The 26,389-nt window shown below is 47.8% G+C and overlaps 1 protein-coding gene across 5 annotated transcripts; it reads right to left on the minus strand.

The window, feature by feature from the left end:
• Nucleotides 1-17,642: 17,642 nt before the first annotated feature.
• On the minus strand, nt 17,643-22,044 carry LOC125543999 (putative L-cysteine desulfhydrase 1). 5 transcript variants are annotated; one of them, XR_007299225.2, is made up of 4 exons: nt 20,492-22,044; nt 18,723-18,856; nt 18,550-18,632; nt 17,643-17,961 (listed from the first exon to the last, which is right to left on the minus strand). XR_007299225.2 is itself a non-coding variant. In XM_048707524.2 (2 exons), the coding sequence occupies exons 1-2, from the start codon at nt 21,878-21,880 to the stop codon at nt 17,944-17,946; spliced, it is 1,407 nt and encodes a 468-aa protein (XP_048563481.1). In that variant the 5' UTR covers nt 21,881-22,041; the 3' UTR covers nt 17,643-17,943. The 5 variants fall into 5 exon arrangements, 1 of the variants encoding a protein (XP_048563481.1); XR_007299223.2 differs by having other exon boundaries at nt 18,723-18,859; nt 20,492-22,043; XR_007299224.2 differs by lacking the exon at nt 18,550-18,632 and having other exon boundaries at nt 20,492-22,043.
• Nucleotides 22,045-26,389: the final 4,345 nt, after the last annotated feature.

Here is a 26,389-nt window from a genome sequence, read left to right on the forward strand (position 1 = left end):
GGTCAGGCCGGCCTCGAGCACTGCCCGGTCCGGGGGAGCCCCCTGCCGTGCAGAAACGGTGTTAACCCGGCGGGCAAAAGGCTTGACGTGGCGACTTGTGGGCGGCGCCTACGAGCCGCCCAGGAGGGCCGCAATGACCGGAGGCGTCGACGTTGCGGTGCAGTTACTCCGTCGCGCAGGTGGATGCTGGGGTGGCGCTCACCGCTCGTTTCTCGCCGGGCCGGTGGCGGTGTTGTCGGCGGGCGGTGCGGAACAACGAGGACGCCCACCGACGGGGGCCGTCTAGGCGACGCGAGAAGCGATGGCGGCCGGGCGCCCGGCGCGGGCCCGACGAGCACCAGACATGGATGCGACGGTCGGAGGAGAGCGGAGTGGTGGAAGACGAATCCCGGCGCACCCCTACCTGGCGCGCCAAATGGCGGATTCGTGGGTTCCGGCAGACCCTTAAGGTTCGAACACTGGGGTGCGCGCGGAGATCTCGCCTTCAACCTCTCCGTCTTGCAAAGATCTAAACTACTAAAAGAACTGCGCAAGAGACACAAGATTTATACTGGTTCGGGCCACCGTTGTGGTGTAATACCCTACTCCAGTGTGTGGTTTGTGGATTGCCTCTTGGGGCTGGAGATGATGAACAATACAAGGAAGAACAGCCTCACGAGAGTCTGTTCTTGGCTGGGGCGATGAACTGCTAGGAGGAGTTCAGTCACCTTTTCCTCTCTCTCTCTCTCTCTCTCTCTCTGGCAAAATGATCCTCTCCGACTGACCGAACCCCTTGCTATGTGGGTGGCTAGTCCTATTTATAGAGGCCCTGGTCCTCTTCCCAAATATTGAGCGGGAAGGGAGCCAACAATGGCGGGCTAATTTTGAAGGGGGACAGCGAGTACACTTATCCTGACTAAAGTTGGTCTTCACCTGCCAAAGGCTCTGCGGTGACGCCGTGCTGGGCTCCATGGTGACCTCCATCTCGTAGTCCTCCTGGTCTTGGTCTCGTTGCACCGAAATGGCAACCTTTGCCCAATGCCTCGGTACTCCGTGGCTGCGCTTGTCCCCTTGGCACCAAAGAGGAAAGAAGGACGCTGCGCGCGCTGGCGCCCGCCTGGCATCCTGAGTCGTCATGGCATACGCCATGGGCACCTCGCGAGGTACCCCACCTTGAACTCTCTGCCTCCTCGCGAGCCAGCCTGATGAGGCTCCGCCTGAGGATGCGCCGTGTCGTCCGCCTCGCGAGGCTTGGCCCCTCGCGAGGGTCTTGAGTCTTGTGTTGATGAAGATGGACCACGCTGGGCCCCCATTCGAGCCACGCCGCAAGCCGCAAGCAGGCAAGTCTGGGACCCCCGTTCCCAGAACGCCGACAGTAGCTTCTCGTACTTTACATCAAACTTAAGAATCTTTGAACTACCTAAAGGGGTAAACTCTACAAAAGTCTTCATAGGTTCATGCAATAAGATCTTCACGCGCACACGCAAGTATTTTCAACAATTACATGGTTGCAGTGCGATACCTCCAGCACCTCTCCTAGTTGATCCTCGAGAGACCACCCTATACTCTCCGTCTTAAGCACGTACGGAAGATCGCGTACCTGGACCCATATGGTCATGACGCCAAGGTCAACCTCTGTCGGGTCACCGTTGCTGTCGAACTCAGCGAAGATGAGCCCATCCCGCTTGAAGTGCCAAGGTTGCGCCTTAAGCACGAATCGACGGTCACTCTCAGTGGCGAAATTGAGGATGAACCTCCCGTCGTCGCTGTCCACCTCTTGGAGGGTGGTCGCTGTAAGTGCATCTAGTGCCACCCCTAGTTGGTTTTGGAGTATTGACGACAAACCTAGTTGAGGGACTAATGTGCTTGTGAGAATTGCAGGATAACACAGGTAGAAGTCCCTCATTGATTCGGTTTTCCTACCAGAGATGACCCCTAAAAATGTATGAATACATTGAAGTCAAAGGTGGTATGTGAAGACATTCACATTGAAGACTATGACAAGAGAAGACATCGCGTGAAGACTATGGTGCGCGAAGACTTAGCAGTTTCGTCGTTCTGTGTTTTTCTTTGTTGAGTCATAGGAACCACCGCACTGTTAAGTGGGGTCCAAGTGAACCAGTCAGAATGACTGAAGTGATGCTTAACCAAAATCCTATGTCTTCGAGTGAAGACTATGAGAGCAAATCTTGTCCAGAGTTGGATAAGTCAGCTTTTCTTGTAGCCCAAGTAAAGTTGTCGTGTTTGTTTGAAATCTGACCGTTAGAAAACATGTCAGTTCCTTAGTGACCGAGGGTCATTTCGGACAAATCAGGTCGGGTTGCCTAGTGGCTATAAATAGCCCAACCCCTACAACCATAAACGGTTGGCTGCTCAGAGTTAGTGCACGGCTTTTGTCGTTTGAGAGCAACCCACCTCGAAGCCTTTGAGAGAGAATTCCTTGCGAGGATAAAGCCCTAAACACCCAGAGCCAAAGAGTGTTAGGCATCACTGAAGTCTTCCTGTCTGTGTGATCTGAAGACTTATTACACTTGAGGACTGTGAATCCTCCAGCCGGTTAGGCGTCGCATTTTGAGCATCAAAGATTCATTGTGGATCGCCGGTGAACGAAGTCTATGAAGGTTTGGAAGTCTACCTTGAAGACTTACCAGAGTGATTGGGCGAGGACTGGGTGTCCTTAGCTCAAGGGGAATAAGGTGAAGACGAGGTCTTCTGAGTTGAGTCTCAGCCTCCCTAACCAGACGTACAGTTGTCACAGCAACTGGAACTGGTCCAACAAATCATTGTCTTCAACAAGTCACTGGTTTCATCCTTCCCTTCCCTTTACTTATTGTTGGTCCTTGTGAAGTCATTGTATGATTGCTTTATCTTTTGTCTTCACTGAGTGACTGCTTGTTCTGATTGGCTTCACAATATCTTCCTACCTGATCTTTACTGCCTAGCTGCTATTAGTCATTGTGCTTTCACTCCATTGAATACTTGACTATGGTTTGCCTAGTGTAGTCTACCTTCCGCTGCATGGTAATATGTTTATTTCTATCGTTTGGCTTCGAAACTTCCATGTTTTGAAGACTTTCATAAAAATTGCCTATTCACCCCCCTTCTTGTCGATCACTAGCACTTTCAATTGGTATTAGAGCAAGGTACTCCCTTGTTCTGTGTGATTCGGTTTAACCACCTGGAGTTTTAGCTATGTCGACTGCAGGGATAATTAAAGTCTCCGCTGCGTGCCCCGTCTTTGATGGAACTGAATATCCCTGCTGGAAGAATAAGATGCGCATGCATCTTGAAGCCAGTGATGTCGACCTGTGGTATGTCATTAAGAATGGCGTTCCCAAGGCTAGTGAAGGTGTCACCGCTGCTGATGTCAAGAAGTTCGTTCAACTGGACTGCACTGCCAAGAACATCATATGTGGTCATCTGACCAAAGGACAATATGGCCGCGTGAGTGCTTTGGAAACATCTAAGCTAGTCTGGGACTGGCTCTCCAAGGTCAACGAAAGCGTCTCAACCCAGAGAGATCAGAGAATCAGTGTCCTTCGCAACCTCTTCAACCGCTTCAAGAGAAATGACAATGAGAATGTTCAGCTCACATTTGATCGACTCACTGACATCACAAATGAGCTTCAAGCCCTCGGCGCCACTGAGATCACCAAGCATAAAGTTGTCAAGACACTCCTGAAATCACTTGACAGCTCGTTTGACACCCTAGCCCTGATGATTCAAGAACGTCCTGACTTCAAAACACTCGATCCGTCTGACATACTTGAGAGGCTCAACACACACGAGTTTCAGCTTTCTGAGAAAAGAGACATCTACGGTCCCAACTATGGGCGAACTTGAAGGCAAAAGTTGTCTCCTCATCTGAAGAAGAGTCTGACAGCAGTTCTGATGATCCTGAAGACATTGGAAAGGAGCTTGCTATGCTTGTGAAGAAGTTCCAAAAATTCACCAAGAAGAAAGGCTTCAGAAAGTCCGCATGATCAAGCTCAAGGAATGATGAAGCTTCTGCTCATGACTACAAGAAGAGAACATGCCACAAGTGCAAGAAACCTGGCCACTACATCTCTGAGTGTCCGCAGTGGGACAATGAGAACAAGAAGAAAAAGAAGAGCAAGGAGTATGATTCTGACGACAAGAAGAAGAAGAATACTCAAAGTCTTCTTCCAAGTCCTCCTCAAAGTCTTCATCACACAAGAAGAGCTCATCTGGCAAGGCACGTGCGTTTGTTGGCAAGGAAATGGATTCAGAGGAGGAGTCCGCTTCTGAGGAGGCGGAGGTGGAGTCTGAGGAGGAGTCCGATTCTGGCGTTGCGAGTCTGGCTACAGCATACGTTGCCAAGTCCATCTTCAACACCGAAGACAATGACTCCGTCACCGACACCGATGCAAACGACAAGGACTACTCCGCTCCTACCTACTGCTTCATGGCACGCGGTGCCAAGGTAAACACACGCACTACTCACTATCAAACTTACAGTGAAGATGACTCTGATTGTGGTTCCAAACCCAGCTACAAAACACTTGCTAAAATCGCAACTAAACAACAGAAAGCTATGGAACATATTCAAAAACTATTAGATAAAAGCGATGACCTGTTAGACGCTGAAATGACTCGATCTCAGTCCTTAATTAAAGACATAAAAAATCTTCACATTAAGTATGAGGAACTTGAAAGTCGTCATGAAACGCTCTCAACAACTCATGAAAAGCTTTCCTATGATTATCTTCAAAGAAAGCAAGATCTTGAGAAATTGAGAGCGGCTCATGAAGATCTTCAAAAGGAAAACGAGTCACTTCGCGCCAACCAGATCAGTTCCGCTCAGGAAGGATTTGAACCACCATGTCTTAAATGTATTGAGCGTGACAACGCTACTTCTGTTGCTGGTTGTTCTACTGCTGCTACTATTGCAATATCTTCAACTGCTGATGTGCCAACTAACCCCTCTGTTGAGGATGCCACTGCTATTGCTGATGAGAATGCTAGGTTGAAGACATTGCTTGAAACAGGGATGTTCAAAAGCCTCAAAGGGCATCAGACACTATGTGATGTCCTCAAAAGGCAGATCCTGAACCGAAACCCTAAGAAAGAGGGTGTTGGGTTCGAAAGGAAAATGAATGCAGATGACTCTTACTGAAAACCTGAGCAGTACCCCAAAACCACATGGGTTGCTGTAAAGGGACCTTCAATGGATCCATCCACCCTATCTGGCTTCACTTGTGCTAATCCCATTGTTATTGATGAATCCTTTGATGCAAACTATAAACTGTTTAAGAATCAGAAGGGTGAAGTGTTTGCCAGGTATATTGGTACTAACTGCAGGAATGGACCGCCTATGAAGAAGGTCTGGGTGCCGAAAAGGTGTTTGGAGAATCTTTCTATGAATGTCGTCATGAAACCACAGGTGAAGAAGACAAACCCCAGACCACAGGCCTCATACGGTCCAAAGGCTTCATATAGACAGAGGACTCACCTGAGTCGCACTAAGGCAAATGTTTTGTAGGGAAGGCATACTCAGGCCTATGAATATGAGTGCGTTTCATCAAACCGCCATGTTCATAAGACCAAGAACTATTCTGCTTATTCTTATGAGTACTATTGTCCACCTGCAAGAATTTTTGCTAGGGTTCCAAAGCCAAAGTTCTCAGATGCTACACTTAGACTCATTGCTTCAAAGCCACCCTTGAAGATGTGGGTGGCTAAGAAAGCTTAACTCTCTTTTGCAGGGAAAGGTCTCCAGCCGAAAACCAAAATCATCTGAAGCCATTGCTGGGGACCTTAAACATCTTGTAGGGTGCAAGATCAAATGGCCAAATGGTCTTATTATGTATTTTGTTCCTGAGTCGCTTGCTACTTGCCCTATCAGTCCTAACCTCGATCTAAGCTTTCATAATCCACTTGCTCGTCAAATGTTTTTGCTTCACAATTCTCTTCGTGAAGCCTATCCCCCTAACTACACTGTAGGGTACGACACCAGCTGCTTCATAATGGATTATTGATAGTGGGTGTACTAATCACATGACTGGCAAGCGAAGTCTTCTTATGGACTCAACCTTACGTCCATCTGACAGAAGTGACATCACATTTGCTGACACTGGTAAAAGTAAGGTATTGGGTCTAGGTAGAGTTGCAATCTCAAAGGATCAACACATGGATAAAGTCATGCTTGTTGAATCCCTTGGTTTCAACTTAAAGTCTGTCTCAATGCTTTGCGATTTAAACATGATTGTGATGTTTGGAAAATATCGTTGCCTTGTTCTAATGGAATCTGACAAGTCTCTAGTGTTTGAAGGGTATCGGAAAGATGATTTGTATGTGGTAGATTTCTCAGCAGGACCACAACTTGCCATATGTCTTCTAGCAAAAGCTTCAGAATGCTGGCTCTGGCATCGGAGGCTAGGGCATGCTAGCATGAGGAACTTTCACACTCTTGCAAGAAAGAAGCATGTCATAGGCATCGAGGGCGTCAAGTTCAAGAAGGATCACTTATGCGGTGCCTGTGAAGTAGGAAAGATGACGAGGGCCAAGCATCCCTCGAAGACAATCATGACAACGACTCAACCCTTCGAACTGCTCCACATGGACCTTTTCGGTCCCACTCATTACTCAACTCTTACTACTACTGCTTGTCTCTATGGCTTTGTCATTGTTGATGATTATTCAAGATATACTTGGGTGCATATAATCCTCTACAAGAATGAAGTGCAGGATGTCTTCAGACGCTTCGCCAATCGAGCCATGAACAACTATGGCGTCAAGATAAAGCACATCAGAAGTGACAATGGCACTGAATTCAAGAACATTGGGCTAGATACATATCTTGATACTTTGGGCATCACACATGAATTCTCAGCTCCGTACACGCCACAGCAGAATGGCGTCGTCGAACGCAAGAACAGAACACTTATTGAGATGGCTCGGACGATGCTTGATGAATACAAGACTCCAAGACAATTCTGGCCTGAAGCCATTGATACTGCATGCTGAAGACAATGGTTGATGAAGTTCCATCCAGTGAATCAATCTAACTTATGGGAACTGGAGAAATCATACCATCTGAAGCTCAGCCTAAAGAGGAACTTATCATCTCCGCACCTGATCAACCTGAAGACAATGCTCAGCCTGAAGATAATCCTTCTAATGATGACAATGATCAGCAAGAGCAAAATCTTCGTCCTGTACATCCTCGTGTTGCAAATGAAGTACAGATTGAGAGAATAATTGATAGCATCAATGCACCAGGTCCACTCACTCGTTCAAGGGCAACACAGCTAGCAAATTTTTGTGGGCACTTCGCATTTGTCTCAATATTTGAACCCAAGAAAGTTGATGAAGCCTTCATGGAACCTGAATGGATTCAAGCTATGCAAGAAGAGCTTCAACAGTTTGAGCTGAATAATGTATGGGAACTGGTTAAGTGTCCTGATCCTCGCAAGCACAATATAATAGGCACCAAATGGATATATCGCAACAAGCAAGATGAGCATGGTCAAGTTGTTAGAAACAAAGCTCATCTCGTTGCTCAAGTATACACTCAAGTTGAAGGGATTGACTTTGATGAAACATTTGCTCCTGTGGCTAGGCTTGAAGCCATATGCATACTGCTGGCATATGCAAATCATCATAACATTCTTCTGCATCAAATGGATGTGAAAAGTGCTTTTCTCAATGGCAAGATTGACGAAGAAGTGTATGTTGCACAATCGCCTGCCTTTGAAGATCCAAAACATCCTGACATGGTGTACAAGCTCAACAAGGCACTGTATGGCCTCAAACAAGCCCCTCGGGCTTGGTATGACACACTCAAAGACTTACTGAAGAGCAAAGGCTTCAAACCTAGTTCCCTCGACCCCACTCTCTTCACGAAGACATATGATGGTGAAATGTTTGTGTGCCAAATATATGTGGATGACATTATCTTCGGCTGCACCAACCAGAAATACACTGATGAGTTTGGATATATGATGCAAGAGCAATATCAGATGTCCATGATGGGAGAGCTGAAGTTCTTCCTTGGTCTTCAAATACGTCAGCAACGCAACGGCATCTTTATATCTCAAGAGAAATACCTCAAAGATTGCCTGAAGAAATTTGGAATGCAAGATTGCAAAGGCTACACGACGCCAATGCCAGCCAAACATCATCTGGGTCCCGACGACAATGGTAGAGAGTTCGATCAAAAGGTATATCGCTCCATGATTGGTTCCTTGCTTTATTTATGTGCATCTAGGCCAAATATCATCCTTAGTGTTTGCATGTGTGCCCGGTTCCAAGCGGCACCAAAGGAATCGCATCACTTAGCAGTGAAGCGAATTCTCAGATATTTGGCTCACACCCCAACACTAGGATTATGGTATCCAAAGGGCTCAGAGTTTGATCTAGTTGGATTCTCATATGCTGATTATGCTGGTGACAAGGTGGATCGCAAGTCTACATCAGGCACATGTCATTTTCTGGGACGATCACTTGTATGTTGGTCTTCAAAGAAGCAGAACTATGTATCTCTCTCCACTGCTGAATCTGAATACATTGTTGTTGGATCTTGCTGCGCTCAGCTTCTATGGATGAAGAAAACACTCAAAGACTATGGCATTCACCTGAAGCAAGTGCCACTCTACTGCGACAATGAAAGCGCCATCAAGATTGCCAACAACCCAGTTCAGCACTCGAAGACAAAGCACATTGAAATTCGTCATCACTTTCTCAGAGATCATGTTGTGAAGGTAGATATTGATATCATACACGTCAACACTGAAGAGCAATTGACAGATATCTTCATCAAGCCCTTGGATGAGAAGAGGTTTTGCAAGTTACGGTGTGAGCTAAATATCTTGGAATCCTCGAATGTCCTGTGATCAGGCACACATCCTAACACTTATGCATATTGATGACTTAGATGTGCAACACACGAAGTAAAGTATATCTTCAATCAATGAAGACTTACATTCTGAGTGTGAATACATTAACGTGGAATTTGACTTTGGAGCGCCACGATAATTGTGCGCCATGTCTGGGTCTAATACTTACTATACGGTGGGTAACGCCACCACCAAATTCTTCTGTTTGAAATGTTTTACCCATGGCGTTACATTTGCTATGTCTTCACATTTGGTTTGTCTTCAATTTCAACTTGTCTTTATGATTATCTTCACTATGTTGACTTGATTGTCTTCTGATATATACATACTGGTGTTCTGTCCTCTACAGCATTCACTTATAGCTACGTCTTCCTTGTTGAATCTTTTGAACTAAGTGGATGTGATCGGACCCTAATCTCTCTATGCTTTCTATCTCAAACTCTATCTGTCCAAATCATATGCATTCTATTGAAACTGTCGAATGTCTTCTCTGCGTCCTTGTCAGCAGAAGATACAGAGACAAACATTAAGTCCGTTTTCAATGCTAATTCCTTCACCTGAAACCCGGAGAAGTGGGAACAACCACCCGACAATCCAGGCATGCGTGGGAACGTGGAACAACCTCTGATATGTTGCATGATAGCCATGTGTCCTTCAGATGTGAATCGCCAGGGGCACCTGTGTAATAACACTGTGCCGTCCCTATCCCTATAAATACACGCCTCACCACAGTCATTATCCCTTCTTCCACTCTCGCACAAACCCTAGCACCACCGCTAGCCCTCGACGACACCGGCGACGAAGCGCTTAGCTGCCACGACCTCACCGACGCTGTCTTCACACCGGCCGCGGATATCATCTTCTCCGCCGTCACGGTAGGTGTCCTCCATCGCCAAGTTAGGGCACGGACGATCGAACTACTCGGCCTACTCTCCCACTCCGTCTAGCAGTTCTTCATGTGGTAAATAAAACTTCCTTTTTACGGCCCCTTTGATCCTATAGATTCATCACTTTATACCACAAGCAGTTTCTGTTCACACAAGTTGGATCTATTTCATACTGCATCTCATAATATGCCTAGTATGTTCACTTATGCTTCACAAAGTAGTTAGATTCCTCACTTGTACTTATTCATGGATTCGTACAAATCTGGAACCAACTCTCTATCTATGAGTGAATTTCTTCGCACTATGAGGTCAATGTCTTCTAAACTGATTTATCTTCCAAATCTTCTGAGAATGCATATGACCTCTTCCCCTTCCCTTGCACCTTAATGCTGTCACAGGTACATGTCCGTGGGAGAATCCCTTGGTTCTCATAGTCTGCATTCATTTGCAGAATTCTTACAACATCATATAAATTCTCCCGAAGCCAGTTCCTATTTGACCAGCAAGCGGAAGCCTTTGAAACCTTTGAACGTGTTGAAGCCATTCAGTTTGAAGTTCATGGCACCAGAGAAACCTACAAGAAAGGGTGGCAGATAGCGTCGTGGCAACACCTCAAGAGATTTGCCTCCTGACCTCTATGAGTTGTACAAGACAGATCCAGAGGAGGACTATAATCAGCGAAAAACTCGAATCCAATGGATTCGAAGATATTGGGCAGAATAGTGGTTCAAGTACAGGTTCGTGACCTAGGAGTATGCTGAGAAGAATGCCATCAAACGACCATGGGGAGACATTCTATACAGAAATCTTCAACCCAAGTCCAGGGTTGAAGCCATCGAACAAGGCTTCTATCCTTGCATGGTCCGTGGACCGCAGCCTTCATTACTGTGGTGCCGCGATGATAATCTGTTCAAGCGCAACCTTCAGTTTGCCAGGAACTCGGCCAAAGAGAATAAGAAGTCACGAGGCTTAGACTTCAATCCAGGCCCCTCTGCTCCTCGTGCTGATGGCACACGCGAAGCTGAACCCAATCTTGTTGGGCCCTTCTACAACCTGGAAGGTCTCATCACTCATATCATGGTTCAAGGGACAGCCGTGGATGAGCCTGCAGATGACGCTGAATCTGATGAAGCGCCTGCACCGCCGAAGCCAAAGAAACTGAAAAAGCCTAAAGCTTCAAAGCCTGCGCCTGCACCAAAGGTCTTACAGGCGAAGCCTCTGGCCACTACACCTCCTGAACACAGTGTGCAGTCTGAAGATTTGTCACGCATCTCCAAGCCCTCCAGAGTGAAGATGCCCTTGCAACCCACTAACCAAGAACTGACTGTTGCTGCTATTCTGCGCAATGACGCCATTGATCTGTCCAGCGATAAAGATCTTGCAGATGACGCTCTTAAGCAACTGATTAAGAGTAAGGAAGAAGCAGAAATCTTCAATGATTTGCCTCTCTTTGACGTGGCAATCATCCACAACTTCATTGATGAGTGGTTTGAAACCCCCAATCTCAGCTTTGACGATCTACAACTTCCAATTGGCCTCAGCGTCTCTTTCACTGGCGCCATTGCTTCTGAGCTAGCTCTAGCTCAGCGCATCGTTGAACTGAAACAAAAGATCGACTATGAGAAAGCTCAGTTCAAGCAGCACATGGCAAAGCTCAGCGTGCAAGATGTCAAGAACTTCAAGATTATGCTGCATGATCTCAAGGAAGCCTTTCTCAAGAAACGCGAAGAAGCTAAAGGTTCTCGTGAGCGCATGAAGAGTCTGGCTGACAAGTGCGTGCAAGCCTACAATGAAGCTGAAAAGCGCAAGGCTCTTGGGCATCCTGGCATCGATCCCAGGATGGCTGCAAAGAAGAAGAAGAAGAAGCCAGCTGTGGCTGAACCCGAAGCAACAAGGCAGGAAGCACATCCCATTGTCTTCCCAGCCAGTATGACAGGCTCGAAGCCTAAGGTCCCCACAGTGGCTTCAGAATTAAAGAAGACAAGGGTTGCCGAGGCTGAAGCCAGAAAGAGGAAACATCCTGAAGCTTCTGATGTCGCTCCCTCCAAGAAGAAGCGCAAAACCAAGAAAGATCGGGCTGCTCCCACAGAGCCCCTTATTGTTGAGCCCATCTCGGTTGCTCGTCCTGCCTCTTCGCATCAAGAACGACGGATGGTAATTCATGAGCCTGCTTCCACAGAGGCTCCTGAAGCTGAAGACATTCCAGAAGTTGACCCCACTGCTGCTGAAGACATTGGTCATCATGACAATGTTGAAGATGATGAAGTCCTTCCTCAGATCGAGCACCAATTGGTATCATCGCCTGTGCTTACGCACAGCGAACTCATCAGCATTGGTCGTCCTCTGACGCCAACTGCTCAGGATGCATCATGGGCTGATCACCCACAGAGACAAGACACTCCAAGCTCTCCCCAACCGCAAGCTACCCCAACAGTGCAAACTGATGATGACTTTGAGGCCCCGCACGCTCCATCTCCACAAGCGTCGCCCGCATTACGCAGGCTTCGCAAAGGACCAAGGCCCCAAGTCACTTCCACAAGGCACGTGTTTGAATCCGAAGCCAAAATGGCTGAAGATGTTCCGGCTGCATCAGCCGATGAAGAAGAAGATGAAGAAGCCCCAAGAGTTTCAAGAGTTGCTACACCCCCGTCTCACCAAGATGTTGTTCTCGAGGAGAACGTGACCGACCCTCTAGCTTCTGAAGTGGAGGTTAACAACCCTGAAGTAGCCACCAACATCACTGCTGACGCCAATGATGTTGTCATGGTTGACGCCAATACGGCACTGAAAGCCAATGAGGCGCCAGAAGCCAATGAGGCACGAGAAGTCAATGCCGCAACACCTGAAGTCAATGCTGCCGCACCTGAGGTCCAAGTACCTGAAGCACATGTGGCCCCTGAAGCCCATGAAGACAATGCCAATGCCCCTGTTCCTCCTCCAAGACCTCACACAATGGAGCTGGCATTTGATCGTGGTCGGCCAGTTATGGTTAGATGGCCCATTCTGACTCCTCCGCCTGCTGCTGGTCCATAATTTGAGTACCACGTCGACCACAGGCCTCAAGTTCAAAAGCCCAAGCCAAGACTTCCACGATTCCCAGGCACTGCCACTTCACCTGGGGTCTTCAATGTAAATGGCTTCGTGGCACATAATACCTTCTTCAATAGCTCCAAGAACCCCTATACAAGACCGTGCATTTCCTCAGATAGGTTCTGGAGCTATCAGCAGCGCAGCTACTATTCATGTGTCCTATACAATCAAGGGCGCATATTTCCACATATGCGCCTCGACTCTGAAGCTATAGCTGGTCTGCCCTGCCTCGAAGAAGCATTGGACTGTTTCAGAGATGCTGGTCTGTTGCAGTTCATCACTGACAAGGAGCATTGGAACGAAGAATTGCTGCTTCAATTCTATGCCACTCTTCATATTCGAGGCTACAACAGGGATCCGAAGACTTGGGTCCTTGAGTGGATGACAGGCAATGTCCATCATGAAGCTAAAGCTCTTGATATCATTGAGCTCACAGGCCTGCACACTCCTGGTGAATACTATGAACCGGGTTGTCAACAACATCAAAATTCCTTGGAAAGCATCTTTCAGAAGCCAGAACCCAACATGAGTCAAATGCTGAGCATGATGAAGCCTCTGCCTCATGACGCTGAATACCCATCTGAGTTCTTTGTTGAAGACCTAGAGTACCTGCCTCGCACCATTTACCACATCATCAGGAAGACTCTATGGCCTGTCAAAGGACACTCATCTGCAGCGAAGCTTGAAGGAGCAATGAAGACTTTGGTTTTCTATATCTTCAATGGCATCAGCTTCAATGCTCAAGACTTCTTCATCAGGCAGTTGGCCGCGTCTGGCTCCGACATCTTTGGGTTGAAATTCTATGCTCCATGGGTCATGCGTCTGATCAAGCGTCACTCAGCCTTCAACTATCAGCCGTCTGCGCGCAATCATCTTATATTCTTGCCCGAGGTTGATCTGTCAGTTGAAGCCATTTACCCAGAGCCTGCTAAGGATCCCATTTATGTTCACAATGCTGATCACCAAAGCTTCACCCAGCCCATTGAAGGAATTCCAGCAGTGTCTCGTGTTTATCCCCTTGCTAGAAATACACGTGCCCCTCGTGCTCAAACTGATGCCACTTGTAGCACCATTGCGCAAAGGCCTCGACGACGATCTCGTGTCCTAAATGACCGAGAGCTTCTAGTCGTGTTGCATCAGAAACATGACAAACATCACGACTGGCTTAAGCGTCATATGCAAAGCCTCTTGGTGGATGTAAACCGCATTCGCAATCTGGCCACCAAGAATGCATTTGTCACTCATGAAACCTGTCGGAGGTAGTGGAAGAGTTTGACCCTACTCAGTGCTGAAGCTGATCTGCATGACAATGGCTTCACCGAACGCTTCAAGTTTGACTCAACTCCTCCCAGAAATGCTCACTTGCGTCGGACTCCCTCACTTGAAGACTCTGAATACTCGTCCTCAGCTGCGACCATAAATGCTAGAGTCATCGATGACCAAGATGATGCAACTTCACCTCCTCCAACTTCAGCGTGTGTCGACACTACACCAAGTTCCTCTGCACCACCGGATCTCAACGACGACCCTGCTGCCTCGCCTGCACCTCATGGGAACGAGTAGGCGCTCTATGTCTTCAAACCTTTTTGGTCCTCACTGACAAAAGGGGGAGAAGCATATGAGTTGATAGTCTTCAAGTGGGTCCATATGGGTGGTTAATTTACTTTTTGCTACTTTTGCCAAGTGCTCACAACTCTTGTTTTCGATACATTTGGTTCTTTGAGTTGTAACACTTAAACTCGATGGTCGTCTGCTACTTATTTGCTATTCTATGATGCGATGATAAATTCCGCATGTGCGACGATAAATTCCGCACTTAGATCATTCTGCAGACATCCATTTTTCATGATGCATGTCATTATCTTCACATACTTTTCATGCATGATGAATTGTCATCATAAGTTGAAGAGGATCTCCACAAGTACAACCTGCCATGTGCATTTGCATACCAAAAGCAAATTACTTATATGCACATCTGCAGGGGGAGCCTTTGCCACTTATGAAGACAATCCCCTATCCTTTACAATTTCACATGTTTTATTCCCCGTTGAAAACTTCAACTAGTTTGTCATCAATCACCAAAAAGGGGGAGATTGTAAGTGCATCTAGTGCCACCCCTAGTTGGTTTTGGAGTATTGACGACAAACCTAGTTGAGGGACTAATGTGTTTGTGAGAATTGCAGGATAACACAGGTAGAAGTCCCTCATTGATTCGGTTTTCCTACCAGAGATGACCCCTAAAAATGTATGAATACATTGAAGTCAAAGGTGGTATGTGAAGACATTCACATTGAAGACTATGACAAGAGAAGACATCGCATGAAGACTATGGAGCGTGAAGACTTAGCAGTTTCGTCGTTTTGTGTTTTTCTTTGTTGAGTCATAGGAACCACCACACTGTTAAGTGGGGTCCAAGTGAACCAGTCAGAATGACTAAAGTGATGCTTAACCAAAATCCTATGTCTTCGAGTGAAGACTATGATAGCAAATCTTGTCCAGAGTTGGATAAGTCAGCTTTGTTTGTAGCCCAAGTAAAGTTGCCGTGTGTGTTTGAAATCTGACCGTTAGAACACGTGTCAGTTCCTTAGTGACCGAGGGTCATTTCCGACAAATCGGGTCGGGTTGCCTAGTGGCTATAAATAGCCCACCCCCTACAACCATAAACGGTTGGCTGCTCAGAGTTAGTGCACGGCTTTTGTCGTTTGAGAGCAACCCACCTCGAAGCCTTTGAGAGAGAATTCCTTGCGAGGATAAAGCCCTAAACACCCAGAGCCAAAGAGTGTTAGGAATCACTGGAGTCTTCCTGTCTGTGTGATCTGAAGACTTATTACACTTGAGGACTGTGAATCCTCCAGCCGGTTAGGCGTCGCGTTCTGAGCATCCAAGAGTCATTGTGGATCGCCGGTGAACGAAGTCTGTGAAGGTTTGGAAGTCTACCTTGAAGACTTACCAGAGTGATTGGGCGAGGACTGGGTGTCCTTAGCTCAAGGGGAATAAGGTGAAGACGAGGTCTTCTGAGTTGAATCTCAGCCTCCCTAACCAGACGTATAGTTGTCACAGCAACTGGAACTGGTCCAACAAATCATTGTCTTCAACAAGTCACTGGTTTCATCCTTCCCTTCCCTTTACTTATTGTTGGTCCTTGTGAAGTCATTGTATGATTGCTTTATCTTTTGTCCTTCACTAAGTGACTCCTTGTTCTGATTGGCTTCACAATATCTTCCTACCTGATCTTTACTGCCTAGCTGCTATTAGTCATTGTGCTTTCACTCCATTGAATACTTGACTATGGTTTGCCTAGTGTAGTCTACCTTCCGCTGCATGGTAATAGGTTTATTTCTATCGTTTGTCTTCGAAACTTCCATGTTTTGAAGGCTTTCATAAAAATCGCCTATTCACCCCCCCTCTAGTCGATCACTAGCACTTTCAGTCGCCCCTTGGTTCTTCCAAGCCGTGTTTCGGAGATCGTCGAGGATGGCCCTCGGATTGGCCTGGAAAGGGGAGAGGAGGCGTCCAACCACCAGGAAGCCGCTGATGGCCTTGCGAGTAGCCTCCATGTCAATGAAAAGAGGACGGCCCCCATCCCTCAAACCTTCTCCACTCGCTGGTTTCTTCCTGAAAACATCACTCACGATCTCTCCCTGACCTGCCATGGCACACTTCCCTCGGTCGTGGCAAGATGTAGAAGGAGCAGAGAGCAGATGGTTCTGAAGTGGCGAGAATGGTGAGGGGGAACGACCTCTTCCGCACCCACAAATATAGCAAGTCTGAATGCCCTTCCTCACAACCTCATGAACGAAATTGATGCTATTAAACACGAGTAAAAGGCCATGAATGAGCCGCTTCCTATTAACTACAGCAAAAAAACTCCCTCTCCCTCAAATGATTCACAAACGGGCAGAGCTGGATCCAGAATCGAGAACACAATCAAGTCACGTTGAATACTCATACTAAAAACTGGAATGGATAAGTTAACTAGCAGAATAGCAGGAAGAGCCTTTGAATCCCGGGCGGAAATCACGCCCATCTCGTCCGAATCATTCCCCTCCCACCTAGCGGGACTCCTGTTTCCTCTCAATCCTATCCTATTATCCTCACAAAGACTCGACGGGATCCCACCTGCCGAAAACTTGGCTATTCCCTTGGAAGATCCCCACTGATTCCTCTCCTTACTATCCAAACTAGAGAGAGAATCTACCAAATAATCAGGATTAAATACCACCTCCTCTGTCCTTAATTTTTTCCCCAAAACACGTCTCACCGGAACAGCAGTTTCCATAGCGAAATTGGGCCCCGTCGGACCTTCCTCATGTGAGTCAGGGGGATCTCACCTGCCAATTTGCGGCACAAATCCCTCAATCTTCTCTTTGGATGCTCAAGACATCTTCCCCGATTTTCGCTTTCTTGATTAAACTCCTTGATCTCTCCTGAAGGACCTTCCATTCCTGGCCGCTGAAGACACCCACGACGAGGCCATCTTCAGGAGGTGGCGCCCCCTTTTCCGGCGGAGCCGCCGTCGATAGAACGGCAATCTAGGCCGCCAGGATCTCCATCGCCTGGGCGGCTGCGAGAGCCCCCGAGAGACGGGGTCACGTGTCGTGGTTATTTTGCACACATAACATGCCTGCGTAGGGATCACGGGGAGCGAGGCACTCACGCCCAAGGCCACCAGCGAAAGTCCAAAAAAAAAGAAAACCAGCCAATTCTCTTCAACCAGATTTCCTTTGTAACGGTCAATTCTCTTCTCTTATATGAAAAGCCTGAACTCCTACTGTTGCTAAAAAAATGATGACAAATTAGCTACTAAGTAAACAGAGTGACACCAGCATTGTCTGTAATCAGCAATCAATCTAGAAAGCATGCAAGTCTCCTTGCATTCAGATCATTATTCTTACATTACAGCTCGAAAATGCAAGTGAAGGGAGAAGACATACATTCCAGTGCACGTTATTGCAAGCTCAAATACAACATTTGTCAGTATGTGGAAGTACACTACATCAAATGGCGATGCCATTGGGCAGGCTACCGAAGAACTAGATCTCAGTGCAGCACAGGCTTCTGGCACAGATCCACAATTAATTAATCGGCCACAGCATCTTCGGATGGAGTGCTGGCTAGATGCCACGTCATCAAGCCAGAGTTTCTTGCTGCAGACAGTCATGGACAGGAAACATCAGATCATAGTACATTTGTAATCAGAATAGTAAATCAACATTCATCATTTACAGTGATCATTCGAAACAACCAATGGCATTTGCCAAAAATTTCAGCTGTGAGCATAATCGCCAAGCATGAAAAGGCAATGACAACAGCGCCAAACATTCCTAGCTGCCTCAGACTTGGGACATCTATTGATAATCAATGTCAACTATGGAATGAAATGACAGGATTTGTGCCCTTAGACTAACAATTTTCTGGTCAAATCTATAATAAACAGGAGTACAACCAAACAGCAATTGCAGTGTCAATAGTTCAATAATTCCATTAGTCGTTTCTGACATGGATAGTGAGTTCAATAAAACATGGTAAGTGCAAAAGTATATGAGTACAATATGTACCATGATCTAATTTCTTCACCAATAATTCTGGACTTCAAAGGAAACCAATATGCCAGATGTTAAGTTGCTTTTAAACTACGGCGTAAACCTTTTTGTTAGATAGCAAACAATAATTTTGGAATCTAGTACAGAAGTTATATTAAATTAGCGACAATTAATATGGATCGGAGGGAGTACCATTTTTACGGTGCGTCTTTGGCTAGTACAAGCACCGTAAAAATGGTAGATGCCACGGTCCAAACTTCAGTGGAATATATTATCTGAAAGTCGATGAAAGATAAACTTTTAAATCATGACACATGTAGCACATGTAACAGCATTTGCAGAAGACAAAAAAATCACATACAAACCTTGTTGTTATTTTAATGGAACAATATCACTACAAGCAATAAGGTTATCCAGCATCACATATACTTTTCAGATCCTCAACAACTCTGGCAATCTTCTGAGCCATGGGTGGCTATGGAAGAACTAGATCACAGTGCTTCTTCACATAAACAAATGAATGCTTGGTAAGTGCAATTTCTTATGAAGAACACAAGTTCCCAGTGAGACAAGTAATATAATCAACACAAACAAATGAATGCTTGGTAAGTGCAATTTCTTATGAAGAACACAAGTTCCCAGTGAGACAGCTAATATAATCCACACGACGTTACCAAACTAACATGAATAACATTGTTCACTCTTTAAACACAAGGTGCTAATAGTGAGAATGTATGAAACACCTATACAGCCAGAACTGTCATCTCCGCTTTCCTGATGGCGCCGGTACGCATGACAACCGGGATATGCATATAACAGGAGTATACTCCTTTTTCAATTTAAAAGGAAATGAAGAAAACACCGATACACCAGCAAAACAGCCACGACACGGGCGGGCATGGCGAGCCCAGTTGAAGCCCACGACTAACCCTAACTTCTGCCCAGTAGAAGGCATAGGTGAAGAGGCTGGGCATGGTGTTCCCAAATCTGAAAAATCCTTTCTGGAAACATGTTACGACAATAGCAGGAGACATGTCATTTTGTTAATTATCTATATATACTCATCGTATCACCGTATTGCTCTTTCCAGAAATTGTCATGTCCCGTGTCCCTGGTACTCGTATCGCCGTATCCGTGTCGCCATATCGGTGCTTCGTAGGTGAGAAGTAGTTTGCTTCTCAATCCCAATCTGAGTAGTGGGAGACAATTCCAATCTCGCTAATATCTAGTGGTGCGAGAATCAATTATCATCTTTGTACAGGCAATTCAAACCATTTTTAACTCGTGATTGTAACCATTTTTAACTTGACATGGGAGGAGTCCGTAAAGAAAGATTTGAAGGACTGGAATATCACCAAAGAACTAGCCATGGACAGGGGTGTGTGGAAGCTAGCTATCCATGTGCCAGAACCATGAATTGGTTGCGAGATCTTATGAGTTTCAGCTCTAGCCTACCCCAAATTGTTTGGGACTAAAGGCTTTGTTGTTGTTAACTTGTTGTATTATGACTATTATAAGTTCCCTGTCATCGTTATTTTGTTTCTCGATACAACATGCGTGTACTGTACATAATCAACTAAGACGTATCAAAATTCGAATGTCCTAATATGGGAAACCTAGCAGGTATTGTTAATCTCAGTAGATGAAAAACAAATAATTATACCTACTTTGGCTCAAAAGAGATCATAGTAATTTGACACTTTGGACGCCATAGTAGTATATCATCTCTTTGTCGCCGTTTAGTTTATGAATACTAGCATATCACAACTCACAAGAATATGTTGGGTTCTAAATTCAATTATGCATACAGCCATTTGCAGATAAATATTTTCGAAGTTCAACATTTCAGACAGGTAAACTGAGGTTCGGTAGAATGTCAAATAAATGCACAAGACAGATCGCTGGTGAGATGTAAAGGACTGTATAATCTAGAAAACGTGAATGCGTAGATGCATATCCCTGTGGAAGAATGTGTTGTGACAGGCAACTATAGACAGTGCACAATACTACAGGCGGTTTCTGCATCTTGAAAATGTAATGCTAACCAGAACAACCAGTCCATGAAATTATAGTCTAAAGACGAAGAAAAACAATGATTAAAAGTTTAAAACAATGCCAGTGTTGACAACAGTACCTTCTCAGCTGGCCTCAATTCGGCACTGGTGAAACCCTCAGCAACAAGCTTATTGACAGCATCTCTCAGCCTCTCATACTCCTCCTTGACATTGTAAACCTGGTGTGAGATTCTTACATACCCTGTCACTGGATCACTATTATTATCCTTTGCCATCTCTTGCACTTTAACCTGTCTGCTATTGTAGTATATAGGCACCTCAACTTTGAAATCCTTCCTCAACATGGTCCGCACTCTCAGTGCATCATCGTCACTCTCAATGCAAAGACAACTAGGCATCCCTACCATAGCCATGCTTCCACACATTACTGGTGGTGATCCAAGAAATGTCCCCCATGCTTCGGCAAGCATCCTCCCCATCTCAATCACCTTCTCATGGTTCCGGCTGCGTATCCCCTCAATCCCACCTTCAAATCGGTTCACAAAGTGAATAGCTTCAGGAACGACGATCTGGGCACTGTAATCCCGTGTCCCAATCCATCCACTCTCCATAGGTAGCCCATTGCCATATTCATGTGACACAACAGGGTGGTGGAGCTGAGAGGTTATCGGGCCACCCTTGCGGGTGTGTAAGAAAGCCACGGCCGGGGGGCAAAAGAACCACTTGTGGAGGTTGCTAGTGTAGAAATCCGCCCCAATGTCTCGCACATCGACAGGGACTTGCCCAACAGAGTGTGCAGCATCAACAAAAACTTTGTCGACGCCCTCTTGGCGACAAATGGCAACTAGCTCCTTGACTGGAATGAGAACACTGGGCATGGAGGTGATGTGATCAATGACAGCAAGCCGGACCTTACGACCACCGGCCTTGGCAACAGCGAGCGCAGCATGGAACTCCGCGATAATGGCGTCAGGGGAGGTGACGGGGAACGGGAGGGGTACCTCGACGACAGTGGCGCCCGCGCGGGCAACGTAGGCCTGGATAGATTTCTTGACTGCTCCGTAGGCGTAATGGAGCATGAGCACAGCGTCGCCACGAGCGAAGTGCCCCTCGGCAAAGCTCCAGGCGGCATGCTGCAGCACGATTGCAGCAGCGGTGGTAGCGTTGTCGACGAGGGAAATCTCGGAGACGTCCCCAGCGTTGACAAGGGCCGCGACGGCTGCGCGGGAGCGGCGGAGCCCCGGCTGAAGGCCGTCGAAGTAGAAGGCGTCGGGCTGAGCGAGGAAGAGGCGCTGCCAGCGCGCCTGCGCTTCGAGCACGGAGGCCGGGCAGCAGCCGAAGCTGCCGTTGTTGACGCGGGCAACTGCGGGGTCGTGGTGCGCGAACTCGTCGCGGATCTGGGCGGCCGAGATCAACGCTGCGCGGGGGCGCTTGGCGCGCGGCGGGGATGGGCCGTTTCCGTTGCCGTGGCCGTTCTCGGAGACCTCGTCAGACGGGATCGACGCCATCGACGCCGCCGCCGCGCTAGGGTTGGGATAGAGAGGGTATGTGGGGTTCGAGTGGCACTGGTCCGGCTGTGCAATGGCGGATTTGGATTCGGGACTCGACTCGGCGTGCCGACCACTCACGCTAGTCTTATTAGAGCAACTCTAGCACACCGCCCTAAAACGCGGATCCGTATAAAGGCTTGCAGTTCGCAGAAAAAGGTATATGCGGACGGCACAGGCAAGGTCGAACTCAACCTCGTAAAACGAATTTGTAAAAAAAATCAGTAAATATGTTGTTTTACGGATGGGTCACGCGAGGTCTGCTTAGACACCGCCGCGTCGACCCGCAAACCAAAAACACCCAATTATCAAATTTGACATCGATTTTAACAGCTTAGTTTTATAGGACAAACACAAAAGGAGGTCTTGCAAAAGTGATGACCACGTCCGGCATCATCTTTCGATCTTCACTCCGCGCCAGCGAGTCCATCGAGGTCATCGCAACCACTGAGTCCACCTCCGGCACTTGTTCCAACTCCGGCACTGAAATCATTGGCTGGTGCACTGAACGCATCGGCGACATTGGTTCCAAACTCCTTCAAGAAAACATCTCCATTACTGTAACACGCACTGGCCGACGCAAGCATTCTCCTCTTTAAGAAATCTCTTCTTGCCATATTATGTCATTCTTTGCTGAGGTCGTCCATGTCATTGCGGTTCAATGTCATGATCTTATTTTTTCGGCAAGCAACTTGAATGTGGCTTTGTTTTGAGCGGCACGTGCTCTTCTCTTCTTAATAGCCGCTTTACGCAGCCCCTCGTCCTTGAGCAATTGTCATTTTTCTTGCTTCTCCCGTGCCTTCCTCTCGGCTAACTCTTTCTTTATCTCCAACATCTTCGCTAACATCAACTCATTTGATTGCACCATGGCATCAATCTTGTCCCGTAAGCTCGATGCTTCATGCTCTCTCTTCATCTTCTCCTTAGTCTTCTTGTCACCATCGGGCTAGTTCAAGTTTCTTGGGCCATCATCATCCTCATTGTCGGTGTCAAAACCGGCGGATCTCGGGTAGGGGGTCCCGAACTGTGCGTCTAAGGTTGATGGTAACAGGATACAGGGGACACAAAGTTTTACCCAGGTTCGGGCCCTCTTGATGGAGGTAATATCCTACGTCCTACTTGATTGATATTGATGAATATGGGGTTACAAGAGTTGATCTACCACGAGATCATAATGGCTAAACCCATTAAGTCTAGCATGTTAGATTATGATTGTCTCTACGGAGTAAATCCTCCGGTTTATATAGACACCGGAGGGGTCTAGGGTTGTACAAAGTCGGTTACAGAGAAAGGAATCTTCATATCCGCACGCTAGGCTTGCCATCCACGCCAAGGAGAGTCCCATCCGGACACGGGAGAGAGTCTTCTGTCTTGTATCTTCATAGCCCATCAGTCCGGCCCATATCACACAAGCCGGACGCCCGAGGACCCCTTAATCCAGGACTCCCTCAGTAGCCCCTGAATCAGGCTTCAATGACGAGGTGTCTGGCATGCAGATTGTCTTCGGCATTGCAAGGCGGGTTCCTCCTCCGAATACTCCAAAACAGCTCTCGGACACAGAGAACGTGTCCGGCTCTGTAAAACAAACACCACATATATCCGCAGAGAGTATAATATTTTATGAGTCTGATCCACTGACAACTTTTGTAGCGTGACATCATGTCATAGCCCGGTCATTATTTTGAACCGTTTTTAGCCTCCCGCTCCATGTTTCAAGATGCGGTTTTATTGCCACGTCTTGTCAAAGCAAAGATCATGTCCCCTTATTGCGGGATTCTCATCAATACGGGCGTGAGTAATCCAACCGCGCCGCCTGCATGATCCTTGGGGAATAAGCAAGTTTTAAGGCGAGTGGGGAGGCGCTTGATATTCACTGCATTTATAAAGGGATAAGGATTCACCTCTTTCACCCACGCCCTCTTCCTCTCTGCCCATCCATTCTCGAGCTCCAGCGCCCAAACTTCCATCCCTTCCACCTCAAAAAAGCACTCCAGCCATGTCCGAATTTGGAGCGCAAGGCAAGTGGATGGTTTCCTCCGTCCAGGAGAAAGACATCACCAGGCTCCGGGAGGACGGGTACCTAGCCAAGGAAATCGCCCACCGTCTTCCGGCCAAGGGACAGATCGTCCCCACCCCATAGCCCCACGAGAGGGTCGTGTTCATCCCCCACTTCATCCGTGGGTTGGGATTTCCTCCCCGCCCATTCGTCTGCGGGCTCATGTTCTACTACGGGCTGGATTTCCATGATCTGGGCCCCAACTCCTTCCTTAGTATCTCGGCATTTATTGTCGTGTGCGAGGCCTTCCTCCGTATCCCTCCCCACTTTGGACTGTGGCTGAAGGTCTTCAACGTGAAGCCGAAGGTGGTGGATGGCCAACATGTAGAGTGCGGAGGCGCCATGGTGAGCAAGCTGCCCAATGTCACATGGCCCAAAGGTACCTTCGTGGAGACCTCAAGGGGTGGCAACGACAGTGGTTCTATGTCACAGAGCCTCGTGACGCCACTTGGGCTGCGGCTCCCGAATTTCAGTCCGGATCCCCGATGCGGCTCACCTCCTGGCTAGAGAAGGGCCTGGACTGGTCTTCGTCGGACGAGCTGATAGCACTCCAGACGGGCAACAAGCGCATGGTGGACAAGGACGTCAAGCTTGTCAACGTGATTCAGGTGATGCTCGCTCGCCGGATCCTGCCGTGCCAAAGTTGGACTTGCCACTTGTGGGAGTTCGATCCGGCCAAGCACCGGACCTTGCAACAGTTCTTCAGCACTACGCACGAAGACATCTGGAAGGTGCTCTTCAAGGCCAACGAGACGTGGCCGGCGATGACCGAGGACCGTTGGCACGACCTGGCCCATTCCACTAGTGCGGTAAGTTTTTCGTATTTCAAGGTGTACCCTTTACTTGCATACTCAAGGAAGATGTCTAAACTTCTCTATTTATTGTTTCAGGGCTGGACAAAGAAGGCAGAGTGGATTCAGTGTCCAGCTCCACTGCCCGAAGAACCAGCTATCCCGCTTCTGACGAAGATGCTGGTTCCGGCGCCCTATCAAGCACCGGAGAAGAAGGCCAAGGGGACCAGGGGTGGTCTCTGCCATAAGGGCACTTCGGACGTGACGTCCGAAGACGCCGACAACCACTCCCCTCCCGCCATCGACGACGAGGAAGAGGAGGAAAGCAATTCTCCCTCTGAGTGGGAAGGAAGAAAAAGGGCGGCCTCCACGCATCTGGAGGCAGAGGCGTCCAAGAAGGGGAAGGCCTCCGCCACGGACAACCCCGCGTGGGACATTGACAGCAGCTCCAAGTGGCGCCCCAGGGATAAGCCCCTGGTCGAATCGTAAGTACTCAAAGACGCACGCAAATATCCAGCTCCTTTACTTTATAGTTTTAACATGTTGAATCATGCACTTGCAGGCCGGCTCGTTCTGAACTCGGGCGATCCTCATCTTCGGAAAACTCGCTGGATCAGAAGGTAATGGACAGCGGGTCCCTTCCGGCGGCCTCCTCTCCCAGGACTGTGGAAGACGCTGAAGTGTTGTCCCGAAGGACACTCCCGGCTCAGGGGGAGGCACAGGAGGCCGTCACGGTGGCACCAGAGGATAATACCTCGGCCGCCGGACACATGGGGGAGCAGATCCCCATGGAGACTAGCGATGGGGGTCATCTCCAATTCGGCCCCCAGCCAAATACGATACTGGAGACCTATACGGCTCCGGAATCCGGCAGGCAGCCTCCTTCAAAGGAAGGAGGTGCGCCAATTCCACCGGTGACCTCTGTCCATCCATAGGCACCAGATACTCTATTGGAAGCGCTACGAAGCGCTTCCATTGTTGAGGAACACCATACCCTCATGGGTACGGTGGTTGAGAGGGTTCAGTCCACCAAGAGCGGACTGACCGAAGCCTGCACAAGCCTTCTAACAGGCTTTGAGGTAAGCGACACAATTATATAAAAAGAATGTCATAGTATAGACAGTAGCCCCTGAGACTATATCCGGTGTTCGGAAAAGAAAAGCTGGACAGAGGATCAAGTAATTTTCGCAGGAGACTAACTAAATATGTTTTATGTGAATGAGCAGGCGTCGTTGCTGGCCGCAACCTCTCATGCTGCTGAGGTCTCCGGACTAAAGCAGAGTCTGGAGCGGGCCGAGGAAGAACTCGGCCGTGTAAAAAAGCAGCTAGAAGACAATCAAGGTATGCAATGACCTTGTGCATATCTGGAAGGGATGAATGATTTGTGCTGACTATAATGCCATGATGTTTTTAGGGGCGGCAACCGAGGTGGAGGCCCTTAAGAAGGCGCTGGCCGAGGCCGGGGAGAGAGCGGCAAAGGAAAGAGCCGCCCATGAAAAGCATGAGGCCAGGGTCGGCGAGGTCCAGCAGGAGCTCCAGGACGCCGTGAAGAAATACGAGTCCTTGGAGCGCCATGTTGCGGATCAAGATTCTGAACTCGCCAAGGCCCACCAAAGAGCACAA

This window comes from Triticum urartu, chromosome 3A (assembly GCF_056163025.1).
Source record: "Triticum urartu cultivar PI428250 chromosome 3A, HENAU_Tu73, whole genome shotgun sequence".
Lineage (NCBI taxonomy): Eukaryota > Viridiplantae > Streptophyta > Magnoliopsida > Poales > Poaceae > Triticum > Triticum urartu.

Coding starts and splice junctions, on each gene's coding strand:
- LOC125543999 (XM_048707524.2), bottom strand. CDS start 21,880: ATGGCGTCGATCCCGTCTGACGAGGTCTCCGAGAACGGCCACGGCAAC.